The following is a 27151-nucleotide window of genomic DNA, read 5'->3' on the forward strand; positions in this document are numbered from 1 at the left end:
CCTCCCCCCCCTTCCCTCTGCATTCTTCTCCCGGTGCCAAGGAGGGTCCGTCCCCTGTGTAGGGAGAGAGAGAGAGAGGCTCCGCGGGCGCGTTGCCGGTGCCTGAGGTGCAGCCCCTTCCCATCCCTCCCTTCCGCAGGGCACTTTCCAGCGCCGCTTCCCTTGCTGGCTCGAGTTTCCTTCCCTCCCTCTCATGTCTCCAGGTGCACATGGCCGCGAGGTTCTTTCTAGAGAGGTGCGTGAGCAGATCCTGCAGGATCAGGCCAGTGGCCCAAATAGCCCAGTGTCCTGGCTGAGGCCTTGCCTGTGGGAAACCAGCAAGCGGGGTTCGAGCACAAAAGCAGCTCTCCTCCTCTTCCCCTCCTGTGGTTTCCAGCAACCTCGTTGCTGCTGTTCTTGAAGCTCTTCCTTTGATCAGCGTTTCTGTGGTGGTGACCTAAGAAGAGCCCAGCAGGGATCCCTTTAGGACAGCAAAGTGCCTCTGAGGAAAGAGTGTGATGTAGGAATAGTGTCAGCAGGCCTTCCTTGTTGCTTTTCTGCCCACACCCCTTCTGGGCGGCCCACGATTTGGTCTTCAGGTGTATACTGCCTCTGCTTATGGACATTTTCCATTTAGTTACGGTAAAGGTTGACCTCTGTGAATTTATCTAAGCTATCACCGTGACACATTATGTAGTGGTGAATTCTGTAAGTAACCATGTGTTACATGTAATAGAGAGATAAAGGTACTATCGGCCGACTGTCACTTTCATTGGGACCTTCATTCCGGAATAATGCGAGAGGTGAACTGAAGACTCCTCAGTTTCTCCACATGATTTTATTAACCTGTCATGTGTCTTCATAGTAATCTTTCTCTAAAGAGCCCCAAATGTCCTAGCTAGCCATTCCTTGTTTGGAAGTCCAGCTCCCTGATCACTTTAGAAGCTCTTGTCTGTAGTGTTTTAAATATCTCCTAATTCCCAACATTTAGTTCTTCTTCCCCCACCCTAAAGTGCTGCACCTTCTGTTGAAGCTTTCATTTAAGGTTTTCTGTGGCACACAGTCATCTTCCACCTGAAATGCCCTTTTTGAGTCCTACAAAATCTCTTTCAGGTTTCATCTACAAGCATGGCTATCTCACGGCTCACCCTAATTCCATATCATATAGGAATGTTAAATGGCAATGGACCCAGTACAGAGTTTTGTTCAGAACATTTTGAAAATGTTCTGCTTATTCCTACCCTCTTCTGCATGATTTCACAACCAATCACCATTTCACAACTATGACTACTGTTTACTTAGGAGCCTTGTTGGAAGTCCAAGTATGACTACTGAATCTCCCCTACCTTACATGCTTGTTGACACTCGAAGAATGAAAAGCAAAACATCCTTTGCAGAAGCCATTCTAATTAATTAATGTTGTTTAACCATCTAGTTTCAGTAATGCTTTCTACTAGTTTACTTAGGGCAGTAATTAGGATAAGTGGTCTGTGATTTATCAGAGCCCCTCTGGCTCCCTTTTTAACAGGCTTGATTTCATAGGCAGCCATGTCAGTTTCACCTTTGCCCTCATTCAGTTTGTTCTGTTTCTTTCTTTCTTGATGGAGAGACTTGGGCAGAGGTTGATAAGTACAAAGTTCCATGTCACTCTCTATTTCACACATCACTGCTTTTGAGTGAGTTTTGTAAGTGAACCACAGAGCCATCTAACCCTCGCTTTAAGTATTATCTGGGCTATACCTGGGTGAAGCATTGCTCATTTATCGATAGGAAGATTTTCTGTTTCGAATGGCAAGGCATCAGTCCACTAGATAGCAATGACTAGGCAAAGTATAAAAAGGTAAAGGGACCCCTGACCATTAGGTCCAGTCGACTCTGGGGTTGCGGCGCTCATCTCGCTTTATTGGCCGAGGGAGCCAGCGTTTGTCCACAGACAATTTCTGGGTCATGTGGCCAGCATGACTAAGCCGCTTCTGGCGAACCAGAGCAGCGCACGGAAACGCCTTTTCCCTTCCCGCCGGAGTGGTACCTATTTATCTACTTGCACTTTGATGTGCTTTCGAACTGCTAGGTTGGCAGGAGCAGGGACTGAGCAACGAGAGCTCACCCCGTCATGGGGATTCGAACCGCCGACCTTCTGATCAGCAAGTCCTAGGCTCTGTGGTTTAACCCACAGTGTCACCCGCATCCCACAGGCAAGGTATAGAAGGTGGTAAATCTATTCAGCAGGTACAGTTCACCAGAAATGTAGTTTGGAAAAAGAATATCATGGCAGCTTGATCCCCCTGTTTTATAAGTTAAATTTTTGCCAGCAGCTTGGAGCATTCCTACCAAATTAAAAGGACTTATCTCATTTGAATTGCTTTTCTGTTATAAGTTGATGGGCTTTCATATAAAAGGTATTCCCTTTTATAGATGAATTCAATGGTTACCTACATATAATAACCTGTTTTTATAGGGCTTCCTGGTTTTCATTAGTATTACAAATCACATATTTTGTTGTTACCTAGATTTGTTGGTTCTCTTCTGTGCTTTATAACGTATGTCATATGGTGGTGGGGTGAAAGTTTGGCTATGCTTAAACTTCATTGTACATTGTTGAGGTCTGCAACTAAATTTGTTTTCTGATCATAACTCTCTTACTTGTTACAAACTGTTCTTAATCTAGAGCCTCTGCTGATCACTTCCCAGTTTTGCTAGCTTTCTGATTTTCCTGTAATAATTAATATCCATACCATTTACCATATGAGATATTGAAAGTGACTCTAGTACATTGGTACCTCGGGTTAAGTACTTAATTCGTTCCGGAGGTCTGTACTTAACCTGAAACTGTTCTTAACCTGAAGCACCACTTTAGCTAATAGGGCCTCCTCTGCTGCCGCACCACCAGAGCACGATTTCTGTTCTTATCCTGAAGCAAAGTTCTTAACCTGAAGCACTATTTCTGGGTTAGTGGAGTCTGTAACCTGAAGCGTATGTAACCTGAGGTACCACTGTATTTATTACACTTCTAATGCAATCTCCTTAAAGGGTACAAAGTCTGAGAGTTGGACTTGCTTCCCTGCTATGCAAAGTTGCCTCAGGTTTTGGTTGGTCCTAGTAAAGCTATTGCCTAACCATGAATTTTAGATATAAAACAGATGGTAAGCAACAAGTGTTTGTCTGCTACTGGACAGAATTAGTCAGCAGAATGGGGAGGGGGGCAATTCTTGGTGTTCCCTTCCTGCTGCCCCTCCTTGATCTTCTCTGGAGGGGACCCTTCGGAGCAGATTTCTGGGGAGCTTCAGGGAGTGAGGGGACAATTGAAATTGTCTCCCTACCCAATCTTGCTGACAGTTTACCTTCTAACTGATCAAATACCAATGGATGTCATACTGTATTAGCTATTCTGGTGTGGAGATGCCTCTTAATTAAATATTTAATATTTACTTATTAAAATGTGTATACTGTCTTTTATTTCAAATAAATATTGAGGTGGTTATAAATCAGTAAAACAAACAGCATATAACAAAATATGATAAAACGATATTAATGAAGCAGAAATAAAACATCAGGATCAGCTGCAGTAGCCAGAAATGCCAAGAATCAGTATTAACTCTTGGGCTGGGGTTTTCTGTTGCGGGGGGTTGTTGCTGTTCTTTTTTGTTTGTTTGTTTCTTTATTTTAGATCTTGCTTTATATGAAAATTGTTCCATTTGGTTCTGTATTTTTAATGTTTTATTTATTGTTTATAACTACTTTTGCTATGTTGTAGATATGTATTTTTTCATGTTGTAAGCCATCTTGCGCATGGTTTAAACTGTGGAAAGGCAGCATACAAATAAAATTATGTATGTGTGTATGTCAGTTGGGAAAACTTTGGGTAAAGAGCTATGTTTTAAATTGTTGGTGAAAGCTTCCAGGAGTTGCTGTGCACCTGATCTCCATAAGGAGATCATTCCACAAGTTAGGGACCACTGGGGAAAGCCCTTATCTGTACATAGACATCTTCAGGCTATGATAAAGTTAACCAGGTCAGTTCAGCAGATCACAGTGCCTGGGCTGGGCTGTGGTGTTAAAATCACCTAAAATGAGTAGACAGTCTTTTTTTGAGATCATGGGTAGAAAGGAAGTTGGTGCTGAATGGTGCCAGCAGCAAAGGTGGACTTGGGGCCACATTTCTAACATCTCTTTTTCTCTCCCTCTCCACTCAGCAGGCTGCTGAAGGAGAGACAGATGGTAGCCATAGGACAACATAGGGCCCACTCTTGACTTCAAATATTACTGATTGGTAGATCAGTTTAGTGAATATTGCATTTGGGGGAAAATATCTGAATAATATAATTGTCAAATTATGCTGATTAGATGCTGCAAAATCTTCAGCTGTAACTATTCAAATGTCTTACAATATTCACACCACAGCTGATGTTGTCTATTACGTACAGTATTTCCAGGGCTTTTTAAAAGAGTTGACAGAATCTCCTCATCTCAGACCTCTGCATTAAGCAAGTTCTGATGTTTTTGCGTAAGCGGCACAGTGCTTTTGCAACTTTGTGCTTATTTAAATTGCTATTTCTCCTTTTGCCCAAGCCATAGTGACCCTTTTTGATTTCCAATGGAACTTGCATATGAGAAAATGTTTAGAGTCTTAAATCCTACGTTCTCTTGGTTGAAAGTTGGATCCATGGAGATCAAGAGCACGCATTTGCACAGATGTAATTAGGATCAAGGATGCTTTCCACCCACAGTCACATAGGAATTGTTTTTCCGTCATGTAATTTTTCACAGTTGGGGACTGATGTGAATAATGCAATTACATGGGTGGGGCAGATTGTGTGGTCTTTCTATCTACTTTCTCTTTTCCCGTAATTCATGGATTCTATAAATGTTGCTGTTTTCACTGAAATGACCTCTTTACTTGTGTAAGTGAAGAATAGTTGTAGAAATTCACAGTCCAGTTCATATTTACTCAGTGTAAGACCCAGCGGGGCTTAACCTCAAGTAAGTGCGCTTGGGGTTATAGCCTTAAAGATCTGTCAAATAGTTCCTTTAAAATACTGTTCCACCATGTTCATTTTGGTATTATTAAAGAGGGTATGGGGAATATTTTGCAGTTTTGTGTTGTGATGAAAAAGCTGGATAGTTGTTGAACACTCTGGTCAGAATAGAGATAGGATAGAATAGACAGGATAGACATATTAAACATGTTTGATTATATGAATAGTTAGCAATAAGGTGACCGATAAAAAGGCACAGGGTGCAATGCCTCTCTGCAATTAAACTCTTCTGAATTTCATGGCATGTTATGGCTGCCTATGCTTCTTCATAGATGTGTAGCATAAGCAAACTTGGCACTTAAGGCCCCACCTATGTTTAGTCATCCTGAGATCCTTGACTAATTCAAAACTAACATTTTTAAGCATGCAACTGGCCTTTCAAAAAGACCTCTGACTATAAACTAATTTACCATAAAAGATTCAGCAAAACAAGTAACAGAATATAAGAATCTAAAAACAAGCAGTGTATCTCAGTTGACTGTATTATATAAACAGATAACTCCCCTCACATTAAAAACCTTTCGGTTAACATAAACTGTTAACGGTAGTCTGACATGAGAACTTACCTGTACTGTATCATTTGGTTGTTATTTTGCATGCATTGCCTAAACACTATCTTCTGATTTAGGGTGGGATATTTTATTTTTTATCTTTATGATCTTCTTAATACTCAAAAGAAAGCTGCTAAACCATCCAGGAGCGTCAATGGGGTCCCACCCCCCATCTCTTGGCAGCTATCAGAATTCAACCAACATCATCCAAACATCTAATTGAAATGGGTTTGGAATGATCTGTTTCATGCAGGAGTATCTTGAACTGCTTAACAATTGCCTCCCCTGCTCATTTGTGAGGAAAGGGAACCTTATACATATTTGTAATTCTGCAAAACAAGAGGATCTGTGAAGACTGTTGGATGGATAGATGGATAGATGTGTGCGTTTGCACACAAGTTATACTACTTTATCAGCAACTTTCTGAAAATAGATGTTCTATTTCTGCCCTAAGGTACAAAGGTGGATTCATGCTAAATGGCATTATTCCATGTCCATTGAACCCTGCTGCCTACTATGAAGTAGAATCCTTTCCCTACTTCTATTATTATTTGCAAGGGTCCATTTAGGTGTGCCGTCTGCTTTCAATGTAAATGTGATCATAGCCTAGACTACATGAGATATCCTCCAGGGTAAGAAGAGCCTCCTAGATCAGGCCAGTGGCCCTCATCCAGCATCCTTACAGTGCCCAGTCAGATGCCTATGGGAATGTGCTAGCAGGACCTGAACGCAACAGCACTCTCACTTCCTTCACTTTCTAGCTCTGGACCCCTGCCCACTGGCTGGGCCAGGGAAGTGATTAATATTTCAGCAGCTTTTGATACCATCAACCATGGTATCCTTCTGGGGCGGCTTTGCAGTAGTTCTAGTCTGGGGATTTTGCTTTGGCCCTGTGGAGCCTTCAATGTGGGGTTGCTCAGGGTTCAATTTTATTCCATATACAGTGGTACCTCAGTTTACGAAATTAATCAATTCCGGAAGTCCGTTCTTAAACCGAAACCGTTCTTAAACCGAGGCACACTTTCCCTAATGAGGCCTCCCATCGCTGGTGCCCTTCCGCCATTCGGCTTGCGTTCTTAGACCGAGGTAAAGTTCACAAACCAGGACACTACTTCCAGTTTTGCGGAGTTCGTAAACTGAATACAGTGGTACCTCGGGTTAAGAACTTAATTCGTTCTGGAGGTCCGTTCTTTTCTTTTTTAAAAACTTTTTTATTCAAAATTAAAACAAAACATATTGCCCAGAAACACATCGTCCTTATTCCCCCCCCCCCCCATTTTTCCTCCCTCCACCCACCCTCCCCCATAAAACCTGCCCACCCCCACCCCCGGCTTCCCTCAGTTCCAGTCTTTTATTTCTCTAAGAAGGCTGTTTTCTGCATGTTACACAGTTGTATAGATCCTCAAACTATTTCGCTGATTATTATCAATAAAAAGTCTGTTCTTAACCTGAAACTGTTCTTAACCTGAGGTACCACTCTAGCTAATGGGGTCGCACCACCGCCGCGCAATTTCTGTTCTTATCCTGAAGCAAAGTTCTTAACCCGAGGTACTATTTCTGGGTTAGCAGAGTCTGTAACCTGAAGCGTCTGTAACCCAGGGTACCACTGTAGTTCATAAACAGGACTGTTCTTAAACTGAGGAAGCACTGTACTGTTCAATATCAACATGAAATTGCTGTGTGGGGATATCTGGAGTTCGGAGTACATTGTCAGCAATATGCTGATGACACACAGCTCTGCTTCTCCTTCACATCTGCAGATGTGGCAGTGGGTGTGCTGGACCTTTGTCTTTCCTCAGTAATGGACTGGATGAGAGCCAACAAGCTGAAGCTCAATCCAGATAAGGCTGAGGCACTGTTAGTGGGTGGTTCTCTAGACCAGATGGATGGGAGGTTGCCTGCTCTTGATGGGTTTGCACTGCCTTTGAAGGAGCAAGTATGCAGCTTGGGGGTACTTCTGGAGCCATTGCTGCCAGTTGAGGTTCAGATAGCCTTGGTGGCACAGAGTGCTTTCCATCAGCTTTGGCTGGTGGCCCAGCTTTGCCCCTACCTGGACAGGAATAGCTTAACTTCTGTCGTCTATGCTCTGGTAACCTTTGGTTACATTATAGTAGGCATCCCCAACCTGCGGCCCTCCAGATGTTTTGGCCTACAACTCCCATGATCCCTAGCTAACAGGATCAGTGGTCAGGGATTATGGGAATTGTAGTCCAAAACATCTGGAGGGCCGAAGGTTGGGGATGCCCACATTATAGCAACATGTTACACATGGAATTGCCTCTGAAGATGATTCAGAAACTTCAGCTGCTGCAGAATTCGGCAGCCAAAATTCTTGCTCACTCGGGGCATGATGATTTATACATATAAGGCTAATCCTGGCCTGATTGCATTGGCTGCCAATTAGTTTCCAGGCCCAATTCAGTGTGCTGGTTTTGACCCATAAATCCCTAAATGGCTTAGGGTCACAATACCTCAAAGACCACCTCCCCCCATATGGACCAACCAGGACCCTGTGATCATCATCTGACACCCTTCTTCATGTGCCCCCTCCACAAGATGTGGAGGATGGCAACACAAGAATCAGCCTTTTCTGCAGTGGCTCCCCATTTCTGGAATGCTCTCTCCAAGGAGGCTGGCCTGGCAAATTCATTACATATATTTGGGGGCTCGGCTAAAACATTACTCCTTAACCAGGCTTTTGGCTGATTAACATTCTATGTCCTTTTAAATGTGTTTGGGAGGGGGGTTGTTTTTGTTTTGTTACGTATTTTGTGTTCTCATTTTGTATTTTTATGTTGTGAACCACCGTGTGATCTTCAGAAGAAAGTCAATATACAAATTTAATTAATAATAATAAGTGGTGATTTTCCCCTTCATAAATAACCCTCAGAAAATGATGGAGTCAAACTTCTACTTTCCTGTACAGCAGCACTAGCAAACCCAATGTGCATATCAGGGAAAGCAATTCACTGGCATTTTAGCAATGTGGATCTAACTTATCTTTTATAGCTAGATAACTATTATTAACGATTAACCTACTATACTAAGTGTGAGATTTTACTCTTAACAGACCTACGCCCTTACTAAGTATAAAATTTTAATCATACATTCAGTAGTGCTGAAAGTCTGAGAAATCGGAGAGATATGACGAACTAATTGGGGTGACCCTATCTCCCAACAAATATTGTCAAAATGTAAATGTTCAGACGCTATACAATTGTTGGCACACACTTTAGATTATAACACAGAGTATGTTTTTAACTACTTAATCCTCGTACCAAATTGCCCAACATTATGTAATATGCGTAATTACTGAAGCTAAGCATCGGATCTTGTCAGTACGCAGGTTCCATGAAGAAAGAAAAGTAGGATATAAATATAAGAAAACAAATAAAAACAGCATTATGTTTCAATGCCCTTTATCCTAAGCTTCTGAAAGTTGCCTGTAGCCATTTGGCAATTTATAGTGTTCAGAAATTCCTCAGTGCTGTAGCCTGTTACCAGCAAATGCCTGAATATTCAGTTTAAGGATGTTTAATAATGCAGCTATTCTGAACTGTCTTCTAGGTCGACTCGCCAATGAACCTGAAACATCCTCACGATTTAGTAATACTAATGAGACAAGAAACAACTGTTAACTACCTCAAAGAGTTGGAGGTGAGGCTGTTAATGAAATGGTCTTGGAAACCTGCTTTGTAGGTACTGAAAAGTATGAAATGCTAATTTCCTGATAAAAGAAGTGCATTTGGAGAGTGATAAATACTGATGCTGGAAGCTTTAGCATCAATAGTTTTTTCTTCATATTTATTATTTCAGTCTCTATGCATAAAACCTGCAACTTAAATAAAAAAGTGTTGAAGCTTTTTGGCTTTCCTTTACTATTGGAACTGTAAAGCGTGGTCAGGTTCCAGTGAACCATGGAATTTGTTCTCTGAGTCCAAAGGGCTCCAAGCTTTTTCCCCTTGAAGAACAGCCTCTCTCACCTCATGAAAATTTCTTTGAAACTGAGTGGCATTTCAGAAACTATATCTGACATGGTTTTCATTTTGATATTCCAGACACCAAACATCTGAACCAAAGCACAGGCTCATGAAAGCTCATGCTTTACTACAGTAACCCCAGCTTCTACACATCTCCCATCTAAAAAGAGGGACCAGTCTGAAGCTTGAGCAGTGCCAGAAAAAACACGCTAGTTCTCTGCGTGTTTGTCTTTCTTAAAGAGCATCCCATGTCTGAAGCCAGCTAGCAAGTTTATAATGTAGCTAGGATTGGGGGTTCTGCTGGTTAAAGAAACCAAAGCCATACAGATAATTCCCAGCCCCTTCAGCAGACATAAAGAAATTTCTTTGCATCCTAGTCAGAGACGTCAAAAATAAGTCACTATGTACTGCTAAGAGCACTCTTGGCCCTGTTTTGTGCAGATGATCCTACGTACATACATATCACTGTATTTTGGATCTTAATCACTAAAAGAATGAGTAGCAACCTTGATCCTTTATGAAGACTTGTTCACATGGCAGTGATTAATTGTGGCTCTCAATGTTTGAAGTGTCCAATCTTTACACTGGGATGGGGGGGAATTAAAGTCTTAAGTGTTGTATCCTGAAAAGCATGAGCAACAGAGCTGACCTACCTTCCTGCTTTCACTGCAACCCCTTGCAACCCTCCCCAAGAAGCCTTTTGAAATGCCTTGGTATGCAGTTCTGTTTCAAACAATGTTTTGTTTTTTGTATCTCTTCTAGAAGCAATTGGTTGCGCAGAAGATCCATATAGAGGAGAATGAAGACAGAGACACAGGACTGGAACAAAGACATAATAAGGAAGATCCGGATTGCATTAAAGCAAAGGTGCCTTTGGGGGACTTGGATCTCTATGATGGCACTTACATCACCTTGGAGAGCAAAGATATCAGGTAGTGAGATGATTAATTGTATGGAATTTTTGCAACAGCTGTAATTTCAGATTGTCGGATTATGATTGTGCCATTGGGAATCAGGTTAAAATAATAAGTGACTGTTAAGGTAATGAGTAGCTCTCCTGAATATTCCCAAAAATATATTTATAGTCATCTCAACAATATTTGCTTATGTGTCTTTTCTAAGCATTCCTAAACTTTGTTGCATTCATTCTTGGTGAAGTAGGCTTTCTCCAGAGCATGATTTCAAATGTACAGGCAACACTCAACTTAGGCAGGGGTAATGTTGTGGGATAGCACATAAAGCCAAAATTGCATATAGTCAAAACCCATTGGGTTCCATGGTTTGCCAAAGTATTTTCCTGGATGTCTACCCCCTTAATTTTTTTTAATGCCAAGGGCATAAAGCTTTATGTGCACAAGTTAAATGTGTATAAGTTGTGAGTTACCTCTATTTCAGAACTTGATTCCAAACCTTCTTTATTCAGCGTCAGTATGGCAGAAACCAAAAGAGTTCCTTAATGTTGAATATTGTTCATTTTAATTATTTGAGCAAGGATATACACTTCAGAAAGTACCCACTATATGATCCTAACTGAATTATTTTGTGCCTGCTTTGGAGGGTGTCAGGGAACTGCCATCAGTGTCCGAGGGAGAGAGCAAGCTCCGAAGGGATCCCAGAGAGCGTCCCGGGAGTGGGAGGGGCAGCCCATCTTCTGGGGGAGAGAATCAACGTAGCTCCAGTGGAGAAGGGGGGGAGATGGGGGAATCGGCGAGGCGATCCCATGACTCCTTGCCGGGGACCAGCAGGGAGAGAAGGGGTCCTCCACTGCCCATGCCCTCCTTGCGCAGAAGGTTTCCGCGCAGGGAGAGTAGGCGGAGACTGGGCATCAAAGAACTTCTTTGCTGGAAGAAGTTTAAGAAACGCCCACTGACGGATTCTGCCAGCGATTGAGGCGGTCACGGGCGAGTGGCTGCCCGGACCGGAAAGGTTCACTCAGGCAACCCAACCAGACGTTGGGACAAGCTTACGCACGAGCAACCCCTAGAACCATTACAGGGGGGAAAGAGATTAGTACTAGTTTATAGTCTTAAACTGAAGACTCAGCAGATACAATTTTAATGCAAGTTGATCTGATGTAGATAGAAAAATGTATAGTGTTAGTTGACTTAAAACAGATAATGTTAATCAGCATTCCTACATGACTTAGTTCCCATTCCTAGTATTTTGTGATCTTTTCGACTGCAAACAAATATGCTAATGTTTGCGTTGCTATTTGGTTTTAGCCCTGAGGACTACGTAGACACAAAGTCTCCTTTACCTCCAGACTTAGAAGAGCCAGAATGCACAAAAATTCTAGATCTTCCATATAGCATTCATGCGTTCCAGCACTTACGGGTAAGTAATTAATGATGTAGTCTTTCGTTACTTTACCTCTAATCTGCCTTTCTTCCTGAGATGTCCAAGTAGATTCAGATAGTCAGGACTGCTTTGTCTTACAATCACTTTAAAGTATGTTATCTGTTAATTGAAGTAAATCTGAATAACTTTTTTCTAAAGCAGCCTAATAATACTTGTAGCCACATTACTGAACATTTTGGGCTAGACTTGGAAATCATTGCAAAGCTTCTAGTGATGATGCTTGCAATTCCCTCTCCAGCTTTCTGGCCTACAATGACTACTGTCTCATATTTCCTCCCCCACATGCATCCTAACTTCAGTTTCTATCACTTAATAGCTTTTTCTTCCCCACGCCTCATTTTGTCAGAAATGTTCAGATTTTTTTTTCTAAAAGAAAAATACAGTGGTGCCCCGCAAGACGAATGCCTCGCAAGACGGAAAACCCGCTAGACGAAAGGGTTTTCCGTTTTGGAGGTGCTTCGCAAAACGAATTTATTGGGCTTGCTTCGCAAGACGAAAATGTCTTGCGATTCCTGGGGGTTTTTTTTCGCTCCTCACCCCCTTTTTCTAAGGCACTAAGCTGCTAATAGCCTTTTAGCAGCTAATCCCTTAAGCCTTTAATAGCCGGTAATAGCTGCTAAACCGCTAATAGCGCTAATCCGCTAATGGGCTTGCTTCGCAAGACGAAAAAACTGCTAGACGAAGAGACTCATGGAACGGATTCTTTTTGTCTTGCGAGGCACCACTGTATTGGAAAATTTTGCTGGTGCAGAATTTGGATTTTTCTAAATAGGTAGCAAGTAACACAGTAGGCTTGGTTATCTTATGCATTGTAACAAACATTGTTATTCTGCTACAGCACTTAAAGCAGCTGAAGTTCTTCAAAATTCCCCACTAACTGCAGCCTAAATTGTATGTGGGTGTTTTAGGATAAAAATAGCTGAAGGTATTGATGGAACAATACTTAAACATGATTTTATATGGAATACTAGAACAATACATTTTCTAAATAACAGATGCAGCAATTTTGTGCGCTTATCTGGAAGTAAGTCTATTAAATGTTGTGGGGCTTACATCTGAGTAGACTGCTATAGGATTCAGTAAACTAGATATTGCCTTTTCAGAAATGATGCTTTATGTGTTGAAATTTTGGGGACGCGGGTGGCGCTGTGGGTAAATCCTCAGTGCCTAGGACCTGCCGATCGCATGGTCGGCGGTTCGAATCCCCGTGGCGGGGTGAGCTCCTGTCTTTCGGTCCCAGCTCCTGCCACCTAGCAGTTCAAAAGCACCCCCAAGTGCAAGCAGATAAATAGGTACCGCTTTATAGGGGGAAGGTAAACGGCGTTTCCGTATGCTGCGCTGGTGCTGGCTCACCAGAGCAGCTTCGTCACGCTGGCCACATGACCCGGAAGTGTCTCCGGACAGCGCTGGCCCCCGGCCTCTTAAGTGAGATGGGCGCACAACCCTAGAGTCGAACACGACTGGCCCATACGGGCAGGGGTACCTTTTTATTTGCTAAATTGGGGAGTTGTGGGTAAATTTGACATGAGGAATTACTGGCTACCTTCTACCACCTTATAGGTGATTCCTGCTGATTCCTGGGTATTTCTGTAAAGAATGCTGAAATAGGTGGACCTGTGTATCAAAGCGTTACTTATTTTCTTAAGCAGAAGTTTATATTCAGTATTCACAAAGATTAGCTAACTGTTAAGAAATTCTGAATGCACACTCTTGCTATGAAAATGTGAAGACATTACTGGACCACAGAAGTTTTTGTAAAATGAAAAAAAGCGGACAACAAAAGACCGAAGTCTGTCCACCTTGATAGTAGAGAATCCCATTTTATTTATCAGTCACTGACTTTTTTCTTTTTCTATCCTCTCTGTCCCCCACCCAGGGTATTCAAGAAAGAGTTAATCTTTCTGCACCCTTGTTACCTAAAGAAGATCCTATATTGACTTACTTATCAAGACGGTTAGGAAGAAGCATAGACGAGATAGGCCACCGCATTTATGAAGGTCTCATGAAGGTAACCACCTTGTGTGTGTCCCCAAAATGAGTGTATAGAAGCTTTGATTCAACATGAATATGCTTTATATTTAGCAGGCACTTAAATCTTCACATGCCTTCTGTCTGCTACTTAAGGAAATACATCCCAATGGATGCTTACTTACCCTAAGTGCTCATCAGATTTTTATGTGGCTTTTCTTCCTGTGAACCAAGACAATCTGTAAAGTCTGCAAATTTCTACCAGTGGCCATTTAAATGAGGACCACTATAGTGCCTTGAATCTTAATTTGCGTAATTTTTAATTTGGGATTTTATGTGTTCTGTTACATTTTATGTGTGATATGTGTTTAGTCATTTAGTCGTGTCCGACTCTTCGTGACCCCATGGACCAGAGCTGTTGCCTTTGTCCATGGAGTTTTCTTGGCAGGGATACTGGAGTGGCTTGCCGGTTCCTGCTCCAACATGTGATATACTCTTTGTATAAATTGCAGTGAGTAGTGGCTGCTGCAGATACATTTCTACCTATCTGTAGCAGATATATAGCCAACTCATTTTTGTTTGAATCAGTGGGCAGGAATCAGTTAACAAGTTCCATTAGTGGAAGTTTGTACAATGACTTCCACTAACACAGCAGGACTTCCCCCCCTCCACCCCTGAAATTGGCCTGGGGGGGGGAATCCCTAAGCAGTGCACAAGGGGCAGTTGTTGTGTCTCACAAGCTTCTACTGACAGAACAATTGCCACAGCACCATGTTAAATTCCTTCTAGAGTTTTTATTTCATTAGCCCTCCCAAGTTTTCATATACTGTGAAGACTAGAAGAAAATGGATTGCATGCAGGTCCCGGTTTCTGGATACAATGCCTCCCCAGAAAATCGTTCGTTAGGCATTCACATAATGAGCTGGCAATTTCCTCTTTTTCCTGTGGGAACATTTCTAATCCAGTCTCTCTCCCCACTTCATCCATGGTTTCTTCCTGAAATGGCTTCAGCCAACCAGCAAAAGGAAAAACTGATTTGTCCAATCTCTTTCCATCCCTCCCCCCTCCCCACATGGCTTCTGCTCTAAAAAGACTGCTACTGACCTGCGGAGCACAAACAAGTAAGGAAGTGGACAGACTCTGGCTGTTCATAGCTGAATCAGCCATTCATGTAGCAAGGTTTAGGCATAACTCTTTATATTCACATGACTGAATTTGGGGATAACAGGCATTCTGATAGTGCGTGTATGTTCAGAATCCTGTTTCAGTCACCAACAGCTAAAAAGTTTAGTAACTTAAAAAAAATAATTAATATTTCTTGTGTCTTCTGTTCTTCGCAGAATTCTTCTTCTTGGGTATTATATAATATGGCTTCCTTCTACTGGCGAATAAAGAATGAGCCATACCAAGTAGTGGAGTGTGCCATGCGGGCTCTCCATTTTTCTACAAGGTGAGGCAAATGGATTTTTATTAGCAGCATAATACAGTCTGTTGTATGATTTGAAAATTAAGCTAATCGAGGGTGGCAGTTGCTTCCCCAGTAGGATTGACAGGCCAATGCAGTTATACAATGGAGTTGTAGATGCATATAGATATCTAGAGATTCTGCCATCTCTTGTTTGACTTACACTAGGCTCTTTGGATGGGTGTCTCTTGCTTTGTGCTGTTGGCTTATGTGAACCATATCACAGTGAATGCTAAATAGTGTGCATGTGTATGTTGTCCTGCACACAAAGATGTGTGGGAATAATAGGCTAGCTTTGGCATGTTCCCTGCTCCGTAACCAAAGTTACTTAGTCGTAACTCACTTCAGAATATTATTCTTTATCAGCAAATGATGTTGAAATTATTACTACTATTTATAACTTACTGAACTACAATAGTTAATTCTGGTTTTAGAACCAAATAAGGAAGAAGACTATTTATACATAATTGTGCGTCATCTGATGGATGTACTGGCTGAATTGCTCTTCAGTATAAAAAAAAAAAACCAGCAGCCTTCTCCAAAACCATTGTGCTCAGTCAACCCATGCACTTTTAGACTACTGACATTCCTAGCAATAGATAAAAGTATAAGACAGCAGGATAGATGTACACGCTTTTGGATATAAAAAGACACTTCATATTAGACCAGTCGCTTAGGAAGCTCTGGGCTATTGTTATGTCTGAATTGCATTTTTGCATAGATTCTGGCTAGTAGCTTCTCAATAGTTCTCACTTTCCTGCATGCAAGTAACCAGAGATCGAACCTGAGGCCAGAGGCTTGCCAGTTGCTTAGAAATGCCTTAGGATATCATCTTAATGACCGCTTTGTTTTTTCCCTCTCTTTCAGGCACAATAAAGATGTTGCACTGATAAACCTGGCAAATGTGCTACACAGGGCGCACTTCTCTGCTGATGCAGCCATTGTGGTCCATGCAGCTCTGGATTACAGTGACGTCTTCACCAGCTATTATACTTTAGGAAACATATATGCAGTAAATAATATCTTATTTTTCAGTTATCTAGAAAGATTATACCACATTGATTAGCTCTCTTACAAATTGAACAGTGAGACTCATGCATCTTCAGGACAAGAACTTACCGAAGCAGAGGCTTGACAACCATATGTCAGGAGTGCTCTGATGGTGTTTCCTGCTTGGCAGGGGGTTGGACTCGATGGCCCTTGTGGTCTCTTCCAACTCTATGATTCTATGATTCTAAGAATGTTTTGAATTTGGCTATCTTTGAAGATCTTTAAACCGACAGATAACATTTATTTGCATTTTTGCTGCTGTTGTTGTTTTGGGGGGCCTCACTAAAGCAGCCATGATGTATTAAACATTCTATTTCCAGAGCAGTCACATGCTGAAACTCGTAATCAATATGAAATTCAGAAGCTATATTAAATGTTCATATTACATTTGAATGCTGCTAACGTGTCTTTTCCCCCCTCAATCCCTTTTTTCAGATGCTTGGGGAATACAACCACTCAGTACTATGTTATGATCATGCTTTACAGGCAAAACCAGGGTTTGAACAAGCAATTAAAAGGAAGCATGCTGTCCTATGTCAGCAAAAGCTTGAGCAGAAACTGGAGGCTCAGCACAGGTGAATTTATCCTCAAAATTCATACACAGGCTTGTTCAGATTTACTTTCTTGTTTACTACTTCCTTAAAATAAAATATAAAACTGCATAATTTTAAATCTAAGGAAAATTAAAGCACACACTGCAGCATTGAAAATCAGCTGCATGGTAGCATGCTGTAACTTAACTATCGTTTAATAAAACCTAAGAAACAAGTTTACAGAAAAACCAACCTTGAAAGTAAGTACTGACATAAGTGTGTAAGCAAAAGCTATTTTAAGCAACTTAAATGTCCTTTTCTTTGGTGTTAAATTTTTCAAGATCACTTCAGCGAACATTAAATGAACTGAAGGAATATCAAAAGCAACATGACCATTACTTAAGGCAGCAAGAGATCTTAGAAAAGCACAAGCTGATTCAGGAAGAACAGATCCTGAGGAACATTATCCATGAAACACAGATGGCGAAAGAGGCACAACTAGGTATCTGTTGTGTAACAAGATGTTCATTGGGAAATGTAAAAGCCGAAATGAAATTTGTATGTTTGTCCAAGGAATTCTGTTTCAGGTAAAACCAGGGCTTTTGAATAAACCAACTCACTGACTAGAACACTTGCTGACGGCATATTAAAAATGCCAAAAAGTTGCATTTTAGTGTGTTCTGCTCTAACAAACAGACTCTCCTTTTAGCATGCAGCCCCTTGTCTCCACTACAAAAAGCCACTTTTGAAGGTCACAGGACCTTCTGGAGTAACATTCTGTTAAACATGAGAGTCTCTGTTTAACAGAGTTTCTGTTTAATTCTGTTAAATTCTCTGTTTAATTCTGTTAAACATTCTGTGAAACCTGAGAGGAAAACCAGCAACCTTCCTTGTTCAAAAGAAATGTGTCACATGCATGGGCCTCTGAATTCTGCCTGTAAATTCAATGTGCTCCAAAGTACTAAAAATGCATGTTTCTTAAGAGCCCTGTAGTCTGGAGCCAAGGTTAGCAAATACATTTCTTTCTGGCAAAAACTGAAGTGCTAGCCAAGATAGCCAATATGCACAAGCTCTGTGTGGACCAAGATAGTGAGTAATTTAGTATCTAAAATGCTCTTCCTCCATGCGGAATCGAGAAACATAATAAAAAAGGGAAATTAAGAATCATTTGTTTTCGGATGCTTAGCTTGGAAGAGATCTGTTAGGTATATCTTCTTGATCCTAAATGCTGTCAACCATAATTTTGTTAGCTTTTAACTTGAATTTTATGTTTATATACTGCAGGAAACCATCAGATTTGTCGCCTGGGCAACCAGCAGCACAGTTTGCATTGCCAGTGGGACCAACCTGTCCGTTATCACCGTGGTGACATGTTTGAAAATGTTGAATATGTTGAGGTTTGTCTGTAGAGCATTGCTCTCCCTGCTTCATGATCTATAGTGAGGGGTACACATCTTCCTGAGGTGTCTAAAGATGAGGATATTCCTTTTATACCTATTTCTATTTACCCTAGCACAAGATTTTAAAACAAAACTGGGGTGCAGGGAGTTCCAATCAATCCAATATGTAGGTTCCCTTTGGAGCCCCATCTTCCATCTTGGAAGGCATAAACTGCCTGGCTCCTAAACACAACAGACATTATGCATTCATTCCAGGTTGCTGATCACTGTATCTTGTCCTGAGCATCTGACGGAAAAAAGCACCCAGATATTGAAACAAACTTACTTTGTGGCTCCCTGCCTCATCTTTGGACTTTGATCATCAAGAACTCCTTCATGGTGTGCTCAGACAATAGATACGTGATGAATGGGTTTCAGGGAAAACAAAACTAACTTTCACACTGTTCATCAAGAGAAGGAAATTGAAAGTATTGTCTGGCAAAAGGTTTTTGTTTTTTTTAATGGTTTGAAGAAAGATTGTGCCTGCTTTAGAACCTGTAGTTCTGAAGTTTGGGGAGGTGATTTGCACTGCTGCTTAAAATTATTAATATCAGGGCTGTTGATTTTCTCAGCATCTCGTGAGGGGGCTTCCCACATTTTCCAACATGCTCAGAATTGCACTGCATGCAACCCAATGTAGTTAGTTTTTAGTAAAGAAGTATTTTTTTTTCTTAAAGAAGTCTCCTTGAGGTGTCAATTTCATGCTCCAAACTTTTATTTGCATTTTCTGTTTCTAGTTTGGCAGTGATTCTTCCATTTCCAGTATGACATCCATGAATTCTGAACTTCATGCCAACCACAGTGACTTTGGCCATTCCTTGGAGTCTTCCCCTTTGGTCCATTCTGTCTTCTCATTATGGGGCCTGGAATCTGAGGCTTACAGGGTAAGTGGATAGGGTAGCTATTACTTTTCTTTCCTAGGCAAGGCCTCCTAGCCAGGTTCATTGTTTGCTAGTGGTGTTCTGCTAAACACAAGTACATAACGTAACAATATGCATAAAATAAAGCTAATCTATTTTGGGCCTCTTGTTGGCAGTGGTGTCTGTGCACAAGCAGAATGGACTTCCACTCATCCAATAGGACTTCTCATTCCTTTCCTCCCCCTGCATCCCCGACCCCATTTGCTTCCTCACGGTGAAGTCCCATTGTGTGAGCGAACGTCCACTCTCAAAACGTTAGATTCCTCCCAAGGTACCTTCTGGGTCGCTCTGGTTTTGTCTCTTCCCAACTCTGGTTTTGTCTCTCCATTCACAACTCTGTCTGCCACCAAAACTGCAAAGATGTTATGATAGTAAACCATGGTGAACAGAGTTCAAAACTGCAGGGCAGCCATCTGACTTTTGTCATGGATTTTGCTTGATAAACTGGGAAAGTATTTAGAAGTTCTGGTTTCTTGAGTTCTGGCGAATTTTCTCTAGCAAGTAGAAAATCAGAGAGTCATAACTGGTAAACCCACTTCGTGATACCTTAAGAAATATTTTCTCTGTGATCAGGAGAAGCAGAATATTTTGTGGCCTAAAAGATCAGAGTGTGTAAAAACCTATCCAGCTATCCCCTCCCCAGGAGAACTACCAACTTATTTCCTGCATCCAGAAAGCAGGGGGCAAAGGTGAGTACTGTTAATAAATTAATTCATCTGTCATTTGTATGCAAGTGTAGCCAAAGCAGCTCACAGCAGCAGCAACATAATAATAATAGTATAATATAAAAATACAGTTATTGAAACATGTAATATGCCTAGCACTGAAAAACCAACAGCAATGAGACTAAAAGATGTCACATGTGATGTTCAGTTAGAAAACTGGAAAATAGGCTGCAGTCCTTTGCATGCTACCTTTAGAGTAAATCAGAATGAGTTCAGTGGGATTTACTTCAGTGGGATTTTCTTTTTCAGGTTACCTTTAGTGCTGTGGCATAGTAAAGAGTGCCAAACCAAAGGTACTATTGTCTGACAGTAATGAACATTTGTTCTGCCTCTCTAGTTTATAAAGCAATTTAATTCTGCTATGATTGTTGCCTTTCAATTGGTACTCCTGTAGTCTGAATCATATTCTTATACCTGTGTGGTGTTTGCTTAAATTTCTTAGAATCCATTCAATACTTAGCAGTCCAGGGGATGACGATGCACAAACAGAGGTCTATGAGCCAGATTGTTCTTCCATTTCTGATGCCCATAACAGTGACTCTATGCACTTTTTGATCAAAGAACTAGACAGCCATCTGGATCTGAGGGTAAAGATGCCAGATGATCATGCCAAACAAGTAAGAGATTTTGTGATTATATTTGAAGATTGTTAGTATCCTTCTGGTCTTCTCTGTCCTATAAATTGTCACTTCCAGACTTGACAACCTCTTGAAAGCAAGAGGTCTTCCCACATAAAATTCAGTTTGGAAATGGCCAAGTCACCAGGGAAGGGAAGCCTGTAGCCATTACAACATGTTTGCTTCAATTGACAGTCACCTATCCTCAAAATGTTTGAGGCAACACCCTGCTTTTGCATTATGATCAGATTCTGTGAACTTGGCTTATTCGGTTAGTTGACATGATACAGGTGCAAGGAATCATTAATGCACTCCAAATTAGTGGTGCTTTACATTGTGGTATTGCTGGTGGCTAAGAGTGTGAGCTGTGAATTAGGAAATCCATAACTGGCATCTTACCACTGCTGTGAACTTGCTAGGTGGCCTAAGGCAAGCCAGTTTCTCTCAGTCTTAGCACTGAACCACCCCAGCAATATGGGCAAAATTATTACCTCCTTTCCCTCTGTAAGGGACCAGAAGTAGCTGTTGCTAAATCAAGCCAGCTTAGGTTATATTACTGGACTTGCGGTTTCTGTTTGTTTTCTGTTGGATTTTGACTATGTTGTTTTCTCCAAACTCTCTACCAACAATAAGCCTTCATGCAGATAGCATAAGACTTATCTGGTTTTAGCCAAAGTTCAGGTTGCTTGTTTTCAGTTCTACGATCATCATTGTCTCTAAAAGCATAGTACATTATTTGTTTAATTTATGAGGTTAACATGGAGTTGTTGATTTTTCCAGTTGAATTGCAAGGATTTTTCCAGTCTTTGCAATTTAGCCATAACCATCAAAATAGAAAAGTAGGCTCTCTTGGATTTTCATTTTGTGATAAAACCTGCTGATCTTTTAGATCATTAAATTTGAATTACCAAACGTAAGTTTTCTGCATTAAAGTCTTACATTCGATAGGTTCAAATGTATGGTTTTAAACACTTCTCTGTCTTGCACAGATATTATACTCTCGTGTCAACAATCAATCAGTTACACAGCAGCAAATAGGATCATTCATCTATCATGCCATTGTAAAGGTAATTCCAATGACCGCAATGTATGCTTTTTATTTTCCTCTTAGAGTATATGGATTTTTTTCCAGAATCCCAAAGGGCCCTCATGTACAGAAGCAAGAATCTCTTTAATTTATTCAGAGTGTTCCACTTAAGTCAACTGTAAATCATTCCACTTCTTTATTTTTGTCAGAAATGTTTGTGATTTTTGTGCATGAAAAGTGCTGATTTGGTCAGATTTTACAGCCTCCATGAGTGATTGACATAGAGTGAAATAAGGACAGACAAAGAATATAATACCACGAGTACCAATGATGACTAGAAATTGAATTTGTTTCAAGCTATTCTTGTTATGATTGAAAACATACAGGGGCCTTTTGTCAAAAAATATATTGATAGCTCTGAAGTCTTGGATTGACAAATACTGAAGGCGATTTACAGGTCAATATTCCTGCTGTACAGTGAAAATACTTGTATGGCTATACCTATGATTTCAAGAAATAAAGCAATCTAGGAAATTGTAGGAAAGAAATTCTGCTGCAGTGCTGCTCCTTCCGAAAGAAAATGTACAGTGCCAGCTCTGGTAAATGTTGGAAATGTAATAGTATATTCTGAATTATAGCATTTTAACCATACAGGAGTGCTAGAAGGATAGGGTAGGTATCCCAGAGACAATAGAATTGTGTATTTGCTTTATCTATAGAGACTTCCTAATGACATATGTTCTATGGACAGTTCACGATATAAAGGAGTAAAATATAACAACAGCAGAATTAAAATAGCAGCATAAAAGCTTTTAAACCCACAGAAAGGAGACATAACTTGTAAGAAAATACATGCACATAGATACTCATGTTGTAATGTGAATTGTTTGATTCACAGAATACTAGCACTCTTGGTCTGTTTAATTACATATTGTATTCTAAGCAAGATTCTCAAGTAGCTTTTGTTTCTGTAACATATATATTTATGTTATGTGGAACTGTGAATCAGCAGGTATTTTGAATGAATATATATATATATATATATATATATATCCAAAATACCTGCTGATTCACAGTTCCACATAACTGATGAGATATTAAACAGATCTTAGACCTTAGACATGGGCCTTAGAAATACAGTAACACCTTCCACATTATATAGGGCCATAATCTCGCAAAACTGCAGTTATGCAAGTCTGTTCTTTTATTTTAGTGCTGCTTTTGATGCAAGCCATAAATACTGCAGAAAGCACTTGGATAGCTGTGAGATGGGGGCTAAACATGCTCCCTGCCTTTGGAGACTCCAGCCATTGAGAATCAAGCCTGCTCTCGCCTGCATCAGCACATCCTATGTTCCTTGTTTCACTAGGGTGTGATAGAATATTGGGAAGTGGTTAGATCAATGTTTTGCAGTGTGCAGCTGATTTGTATGTGCATGACCCTCCGGCAGTGATCTCTGCAAACACCTGTAGCTGTAACATCAAGGGTGTCAAGGGTAGTCTAACATGGTAAAGCATGGAATGAGATTAATGAGGTAGCCTTTCTTTTTTTGTGGTTAATTTCAGGCAAGGGATCCCTTATGGTTGGTTCTCAATGAGGCTGGCCTTTACTGGCGCGCATTTGGAAATGGCACCTTCGCCTTCACTTGCTTACAAAAGGCCTTTAACTTGACCCCACATGAATTCCAGGATATCCCTTTAGTCAATCTAGCCAACCTTCTAATTCATTATGGTCTTCATCTGGATGCCAGTAAGCTTCTCCGAAAAGCTTTAGCCATCAATGGTTCTGAGGTGAGTCTTCGTTTTTGTTTTTTCCTGTTCTGTTCTGTTTGCTTAAGTAGGATTGAAGCAGAAGTATTTCTTTCATACCCCATCTCAGTGTCCAGAAGTGAATTAGTAGGAGTGGTTTGTTACATTTGAATCTTAGGAAGTTGCTTGAACGTATTGATGTAAAAATATAATGACTCAAAGGTGCCCAGCACATGTTTGCTAACTTCACACAAATTAATTCTTTAAACCCTTTCTTCATTTTGTTCAGCTGCTGTTAGTTGACATGGTTGCCCATCGCTCCTAACTAGTCAGAAATATTTATACAAGAGTTTCAGAACACTTCAGTAATGTTCACAAACCATTGAGTGGAAGGAAGATCACACAAGTGGGGTTTGGTCCCATCCAACCCCCTGTGCCCCTTCCAAAGCAAATCTAGAGGATCAGAGGACCTCTTGAACAATTGGGAGAAGTGGGAATCTTGAATCCACCCCTTACTGTTCGGAGGATCCCCATACCACCTAGAGAAGCTTTTGTAGGAACAGTGGGAACTGTTGCAGGGCATGCAAAGGACCCCTTGAATGAGTTTCCTTCTACTTTAGCTACTTAAGAGCCAAACCAATAAATGTATATTGTGTCTTATAGGCTTGAATACTGTATTAACAGTCTTAATGTAAAAAGATACTGATATCTTAAAGGGCGGCTTTAAGTACATATGCGTGCATGCACACACATATTTGAAACAGAACTCCCAAGATGTGAGCATGCTTATTGTAAATTTCCAGTTATTTTGACAACTGAACTGAAATCTGGGTTTTGCCTATGCCTGTGCTGATGGAAGTTTGCCTTTCGCCTTTTTAGCCTCTGACCTTCTTGAGCTTAGGAAATGCCTGCTTGGCTCTGAAGAACGTCACTGGGGCATTGCAGGCTTTCAGGCATGCCCTGGATATTGCGACAAAGTGTCTGGAGTGTGAGAGGAGCCTGAAGCTGATCCGCTGTTTGCAGTTCTATCCATTTCTGTACAACATCACCTCTTCTGCCTGCAGTGGTAAGCAGCTGCTGAAAAAGTCCCCAAATTAGTAATTTTATCCCTTCAACACTACCTGCAGAAATTGGACTACTTTTCTTTCTCTCCCTCATTGATAATCTCTTTTTCATCTGCGCTCTCTCTCTCTCTGTCCAATTAGAAAAGGGAACAGTGGTTTTTTTTTCAGTTAAATCTAATTGAGAGTAATTTTTGGAAAGCTGTCTTCCCAGAATTCCCTACCTGATTCTCCTTGCAAATTGGGTGCAGTGTTTACTAATTAGAGAATGCTAGGATAGTTTCAAGCCCTTCAAGAGCATTGCTCTGCTGTAGGGTTGCTGAAATAGTCCCATGTTTACACCTCATCTGTTTTCTTAGCAGATACCAAGAACCAGGGAAACAGGGAGAGAATGGCCCTAAGCATGGAATAACATATAACTTTAAACCCATCTGCACCACTATATAAAAGCAGGCTCCCTGTTCTTCAGAACCTGCTGTAAATATTTGAAGAGTTTTAGCTTCCTGTTCAAGTAAAGCTGCGAAAAGATTAAACAAATTCTGCCTTCACCTATAGCTGCTAAATCTCCAGTGCATTTTTGCTCCTTAATAGCACTAAAATTTTATTTGAATATATGATTGGAACTGAACTAGTATAATCCCTTTCCAATTATCCATATGAGCCAACACATTAGGATTATTTAAGCCAATGGTTCCCAACCTTTTTGATATGGCAACCTGTAAGTCCAAATTTACTTAGAATGGTGACCCATTATTTTATTGTCACATGAATTTTATTTACCCATCATTTTACTGCCACATGAATTTTGGACTTTGGTCTTCAGCAGCTGTCTATTTTGTGCATTTCAATTGCAAGTCTGCCTACTTTTAAACCATCACTTGAGGCATCGAAGCAAATTCAACAATACCCCTATTAATGTGGAGTTTAATTTATTGAAATATTTATAGTACTTACTAAATTATTACTGTTTTGTTTGTGAGAATGTAAGAACACCAACCATCAAATTGCAGGGTATTGCCTCATAAACTGTAAAACTTTTTTCTAAAAGCATAGTTACACAATCAGTGTTAGATATAATGAACCACGAGCATCTTAAAGTTTTATTTACGATAAGCCCATTTTGACAAGTATCAGTGGGATGGCTTGAGCTTACATCTTATTACCAAGTAGGTGAATGGAGGCTTTGATGGTTGTTAGACATAGTCTCACATTAGTTAATACACAGGATGCAGGTATTTCTTATTTCAGCTAAGCACATTTCAAATCACCCTTGGCTCAACTATTTACTCAACCTCTAAAATGTGGGTGTTTACAAGCACCTTGTGGCAAGTTATCACCAGATCTGCTGCAAGCCGCCAGAGAAAAGTTTACTACCATTACGATGTGAAACTTGACCCTTTCTGGCATTTGGTTACAAGTATCAACACAGCATTATAATATGCCAAAAAACCCCAAAATGTTACCTGAGGTATTATACCACTTAAGGATTAAAAGCAATAATCCTTTTGGGTTTATTTATACAACCGATGACACATTTGCACAAGCATCACAACCCACAGGTCGAGAAACGCTGATTTAAGGGATGGAGTTGCATGGCATTACCCTACTTAAGTATCTTCTCTGTGCCAAAAGTTTATTTTCCCATGTTTCTTAAAGAGATACCTTTCAAGGGATTAGAAACAGGACTGCATATGTGCATCCAGGTTCTTAGCATAAGTGCAGAACCTAGAGTCAGACTTCTCAGAATCCCAGCTTTCAAAAAGGGAAGTTTTCCGTTTCAGTTGAAGGGAGAAGTTTAAAGCTATGCTTTTGTACAAGGCTTAAACCACTGTGGTGCTGAGCAAGACTTCTTGAAGTCTTGAGGGGGGTAGGCAGTTTCCTGTAGTGTACAAGCACTTTTTTCCCTCCTCTCTGGCTGGTGGCTGTTAAGACTGTTGGCTTCCACTTCATCGTCCTCCCAACGCCCAACCTTCATTCTTCTCTTCTCTTTTTGTCATACCTGACATTGTCAAAACATTTCCAAAGTCTTAGGGTGCAAGTAGAACCCAAAGATGCAGGAAATGTTTGTGAGCTTCCGGAACCAAGTGAAGAAACTTTCCTTTACATTCAGTGCTGGTTACAGATTTTCACTACTGACTGTTATTCAACCCTTGGTTATACAAAGTGTTAAAAATCACACATATATGCACTTCTGAGTAGTTTAGGATTGCTAAATTCAAGGCCATCTACTGGGAAAGCGCAGGATCAGAATACTGACTAAAAACTCTGCCTTTGTAACTTGAGATTCTCATGACTGATAGAATATGTGAATTTTTCATGTTCGTCTATCTTTTGAAGTAAAATCCCAATCTTCTGTTACATTTTCAACAAGTATGGCAACAAAACTATGCACAGAGTATGGATTTTATTGAAATACGGGCTGTAAGGACTGCATCATTCTGATATGTTAGTTCTTTTGGTTGCATGGCTGTTTGTGGGAAGGAAGTAAAAAGCTTTCTTCTCTCTATTCATAAGAATGATGGTCCCAATGTAGTTGTTCCCAATTTGACACTAATCTGGGTTTATAAGGATTATATTTCTTCCCTCTGTTCATAACTATTAATAGCTCTCAGAAAAATAAATAAATCAAGATCTACCAGTGGGAAAGTGGACAAAACATTGGTTCAATATTGGAAGCTTCCATATTTACATTGT

The 27151-nt window shown here is 40.6% G+C and overlaps 1 protein-coding gene across 5 annotated transcripts in view; it reads left to right on the plus strand.

Moving 5' to 3' along the window:
* The window catches only part of TTC17 (tetratricopeptide repeat domain 17), a 57500-nt gene that overhangs the window by 321 nt on the left and 30028 nt on the right, over window positions 1-27151 (plus strand). For 2 of the 5 annotated variants that reach the window (XR_014507529.1, XM_083424788.1), the window contains exons 2-16: window positions 9134-9223; window positions 10309-10478; window positions 11769-11880; window positions 13781-13912; window positions 15213-15322; window positions 16205-16349; window positions 16823-16962; window positions 17262-17422; window positions 18205-18317; window positions 19097-19243; window positions 19853-19968; window positions 20447-20621; window positions 21611-21688; window positions 23214-23438; window positions 24276-24462. Coding sequence is in view for 4 of the 5 variants with exons in the window: in XM_083424788.1 (XP_083280914.1) it covers window positions 9134-9223; window positions 10309-10478; window positions 11769-11880; window positions 13781-13912; window positions 15213-15322; window positions 16205-16349; window positions 16823-16962; window positions 17262-17422; window positions 18205-18317; window positions 19097-19243; window positions 19853-19968; window positions 20447-20621; window positions 21611-21688; window positions 23214-23438; window positions 24276-24462 (2101 nt within the window). In the remaining variant the exon portion in view is untranslated. Of the gene's footprint in view, window positions 1-36; window positions 236-9133; window positions 9224-10308; window positions 10479-11768; window positions 11881-13780; window positions 13913-15212; window positions 15323-16204; window positions 16350-16822; window positions 16963-17261; window positions 17423-18204; window positions 18318-19096; window positions 19244-19852; window positions 19969-20446; window positions 20622-21610; window positions 21689-23213; window positions 23439-24275; window positions 24463-27151 lie in introns of those variants that run through there. The other 3 variants (XM_083424791.1, XM_083424790.1, XM_083424789.1) reach the window with 3 other exon arrangements.

This window comes from Podarcis tiliguerta (assembly GCF_965153285.1).
Source record: "Podarcis tiliguerta genome assembly, chromosome: 1".
In the NCBI taxonomy this organism is placed as follows: domain Eukaryota; kingdom Metazoa; phylum Chordata; class Lepidosauria; order Squamata; family Lacertidae; genus Podarcis; species Podarcis tiliguerta.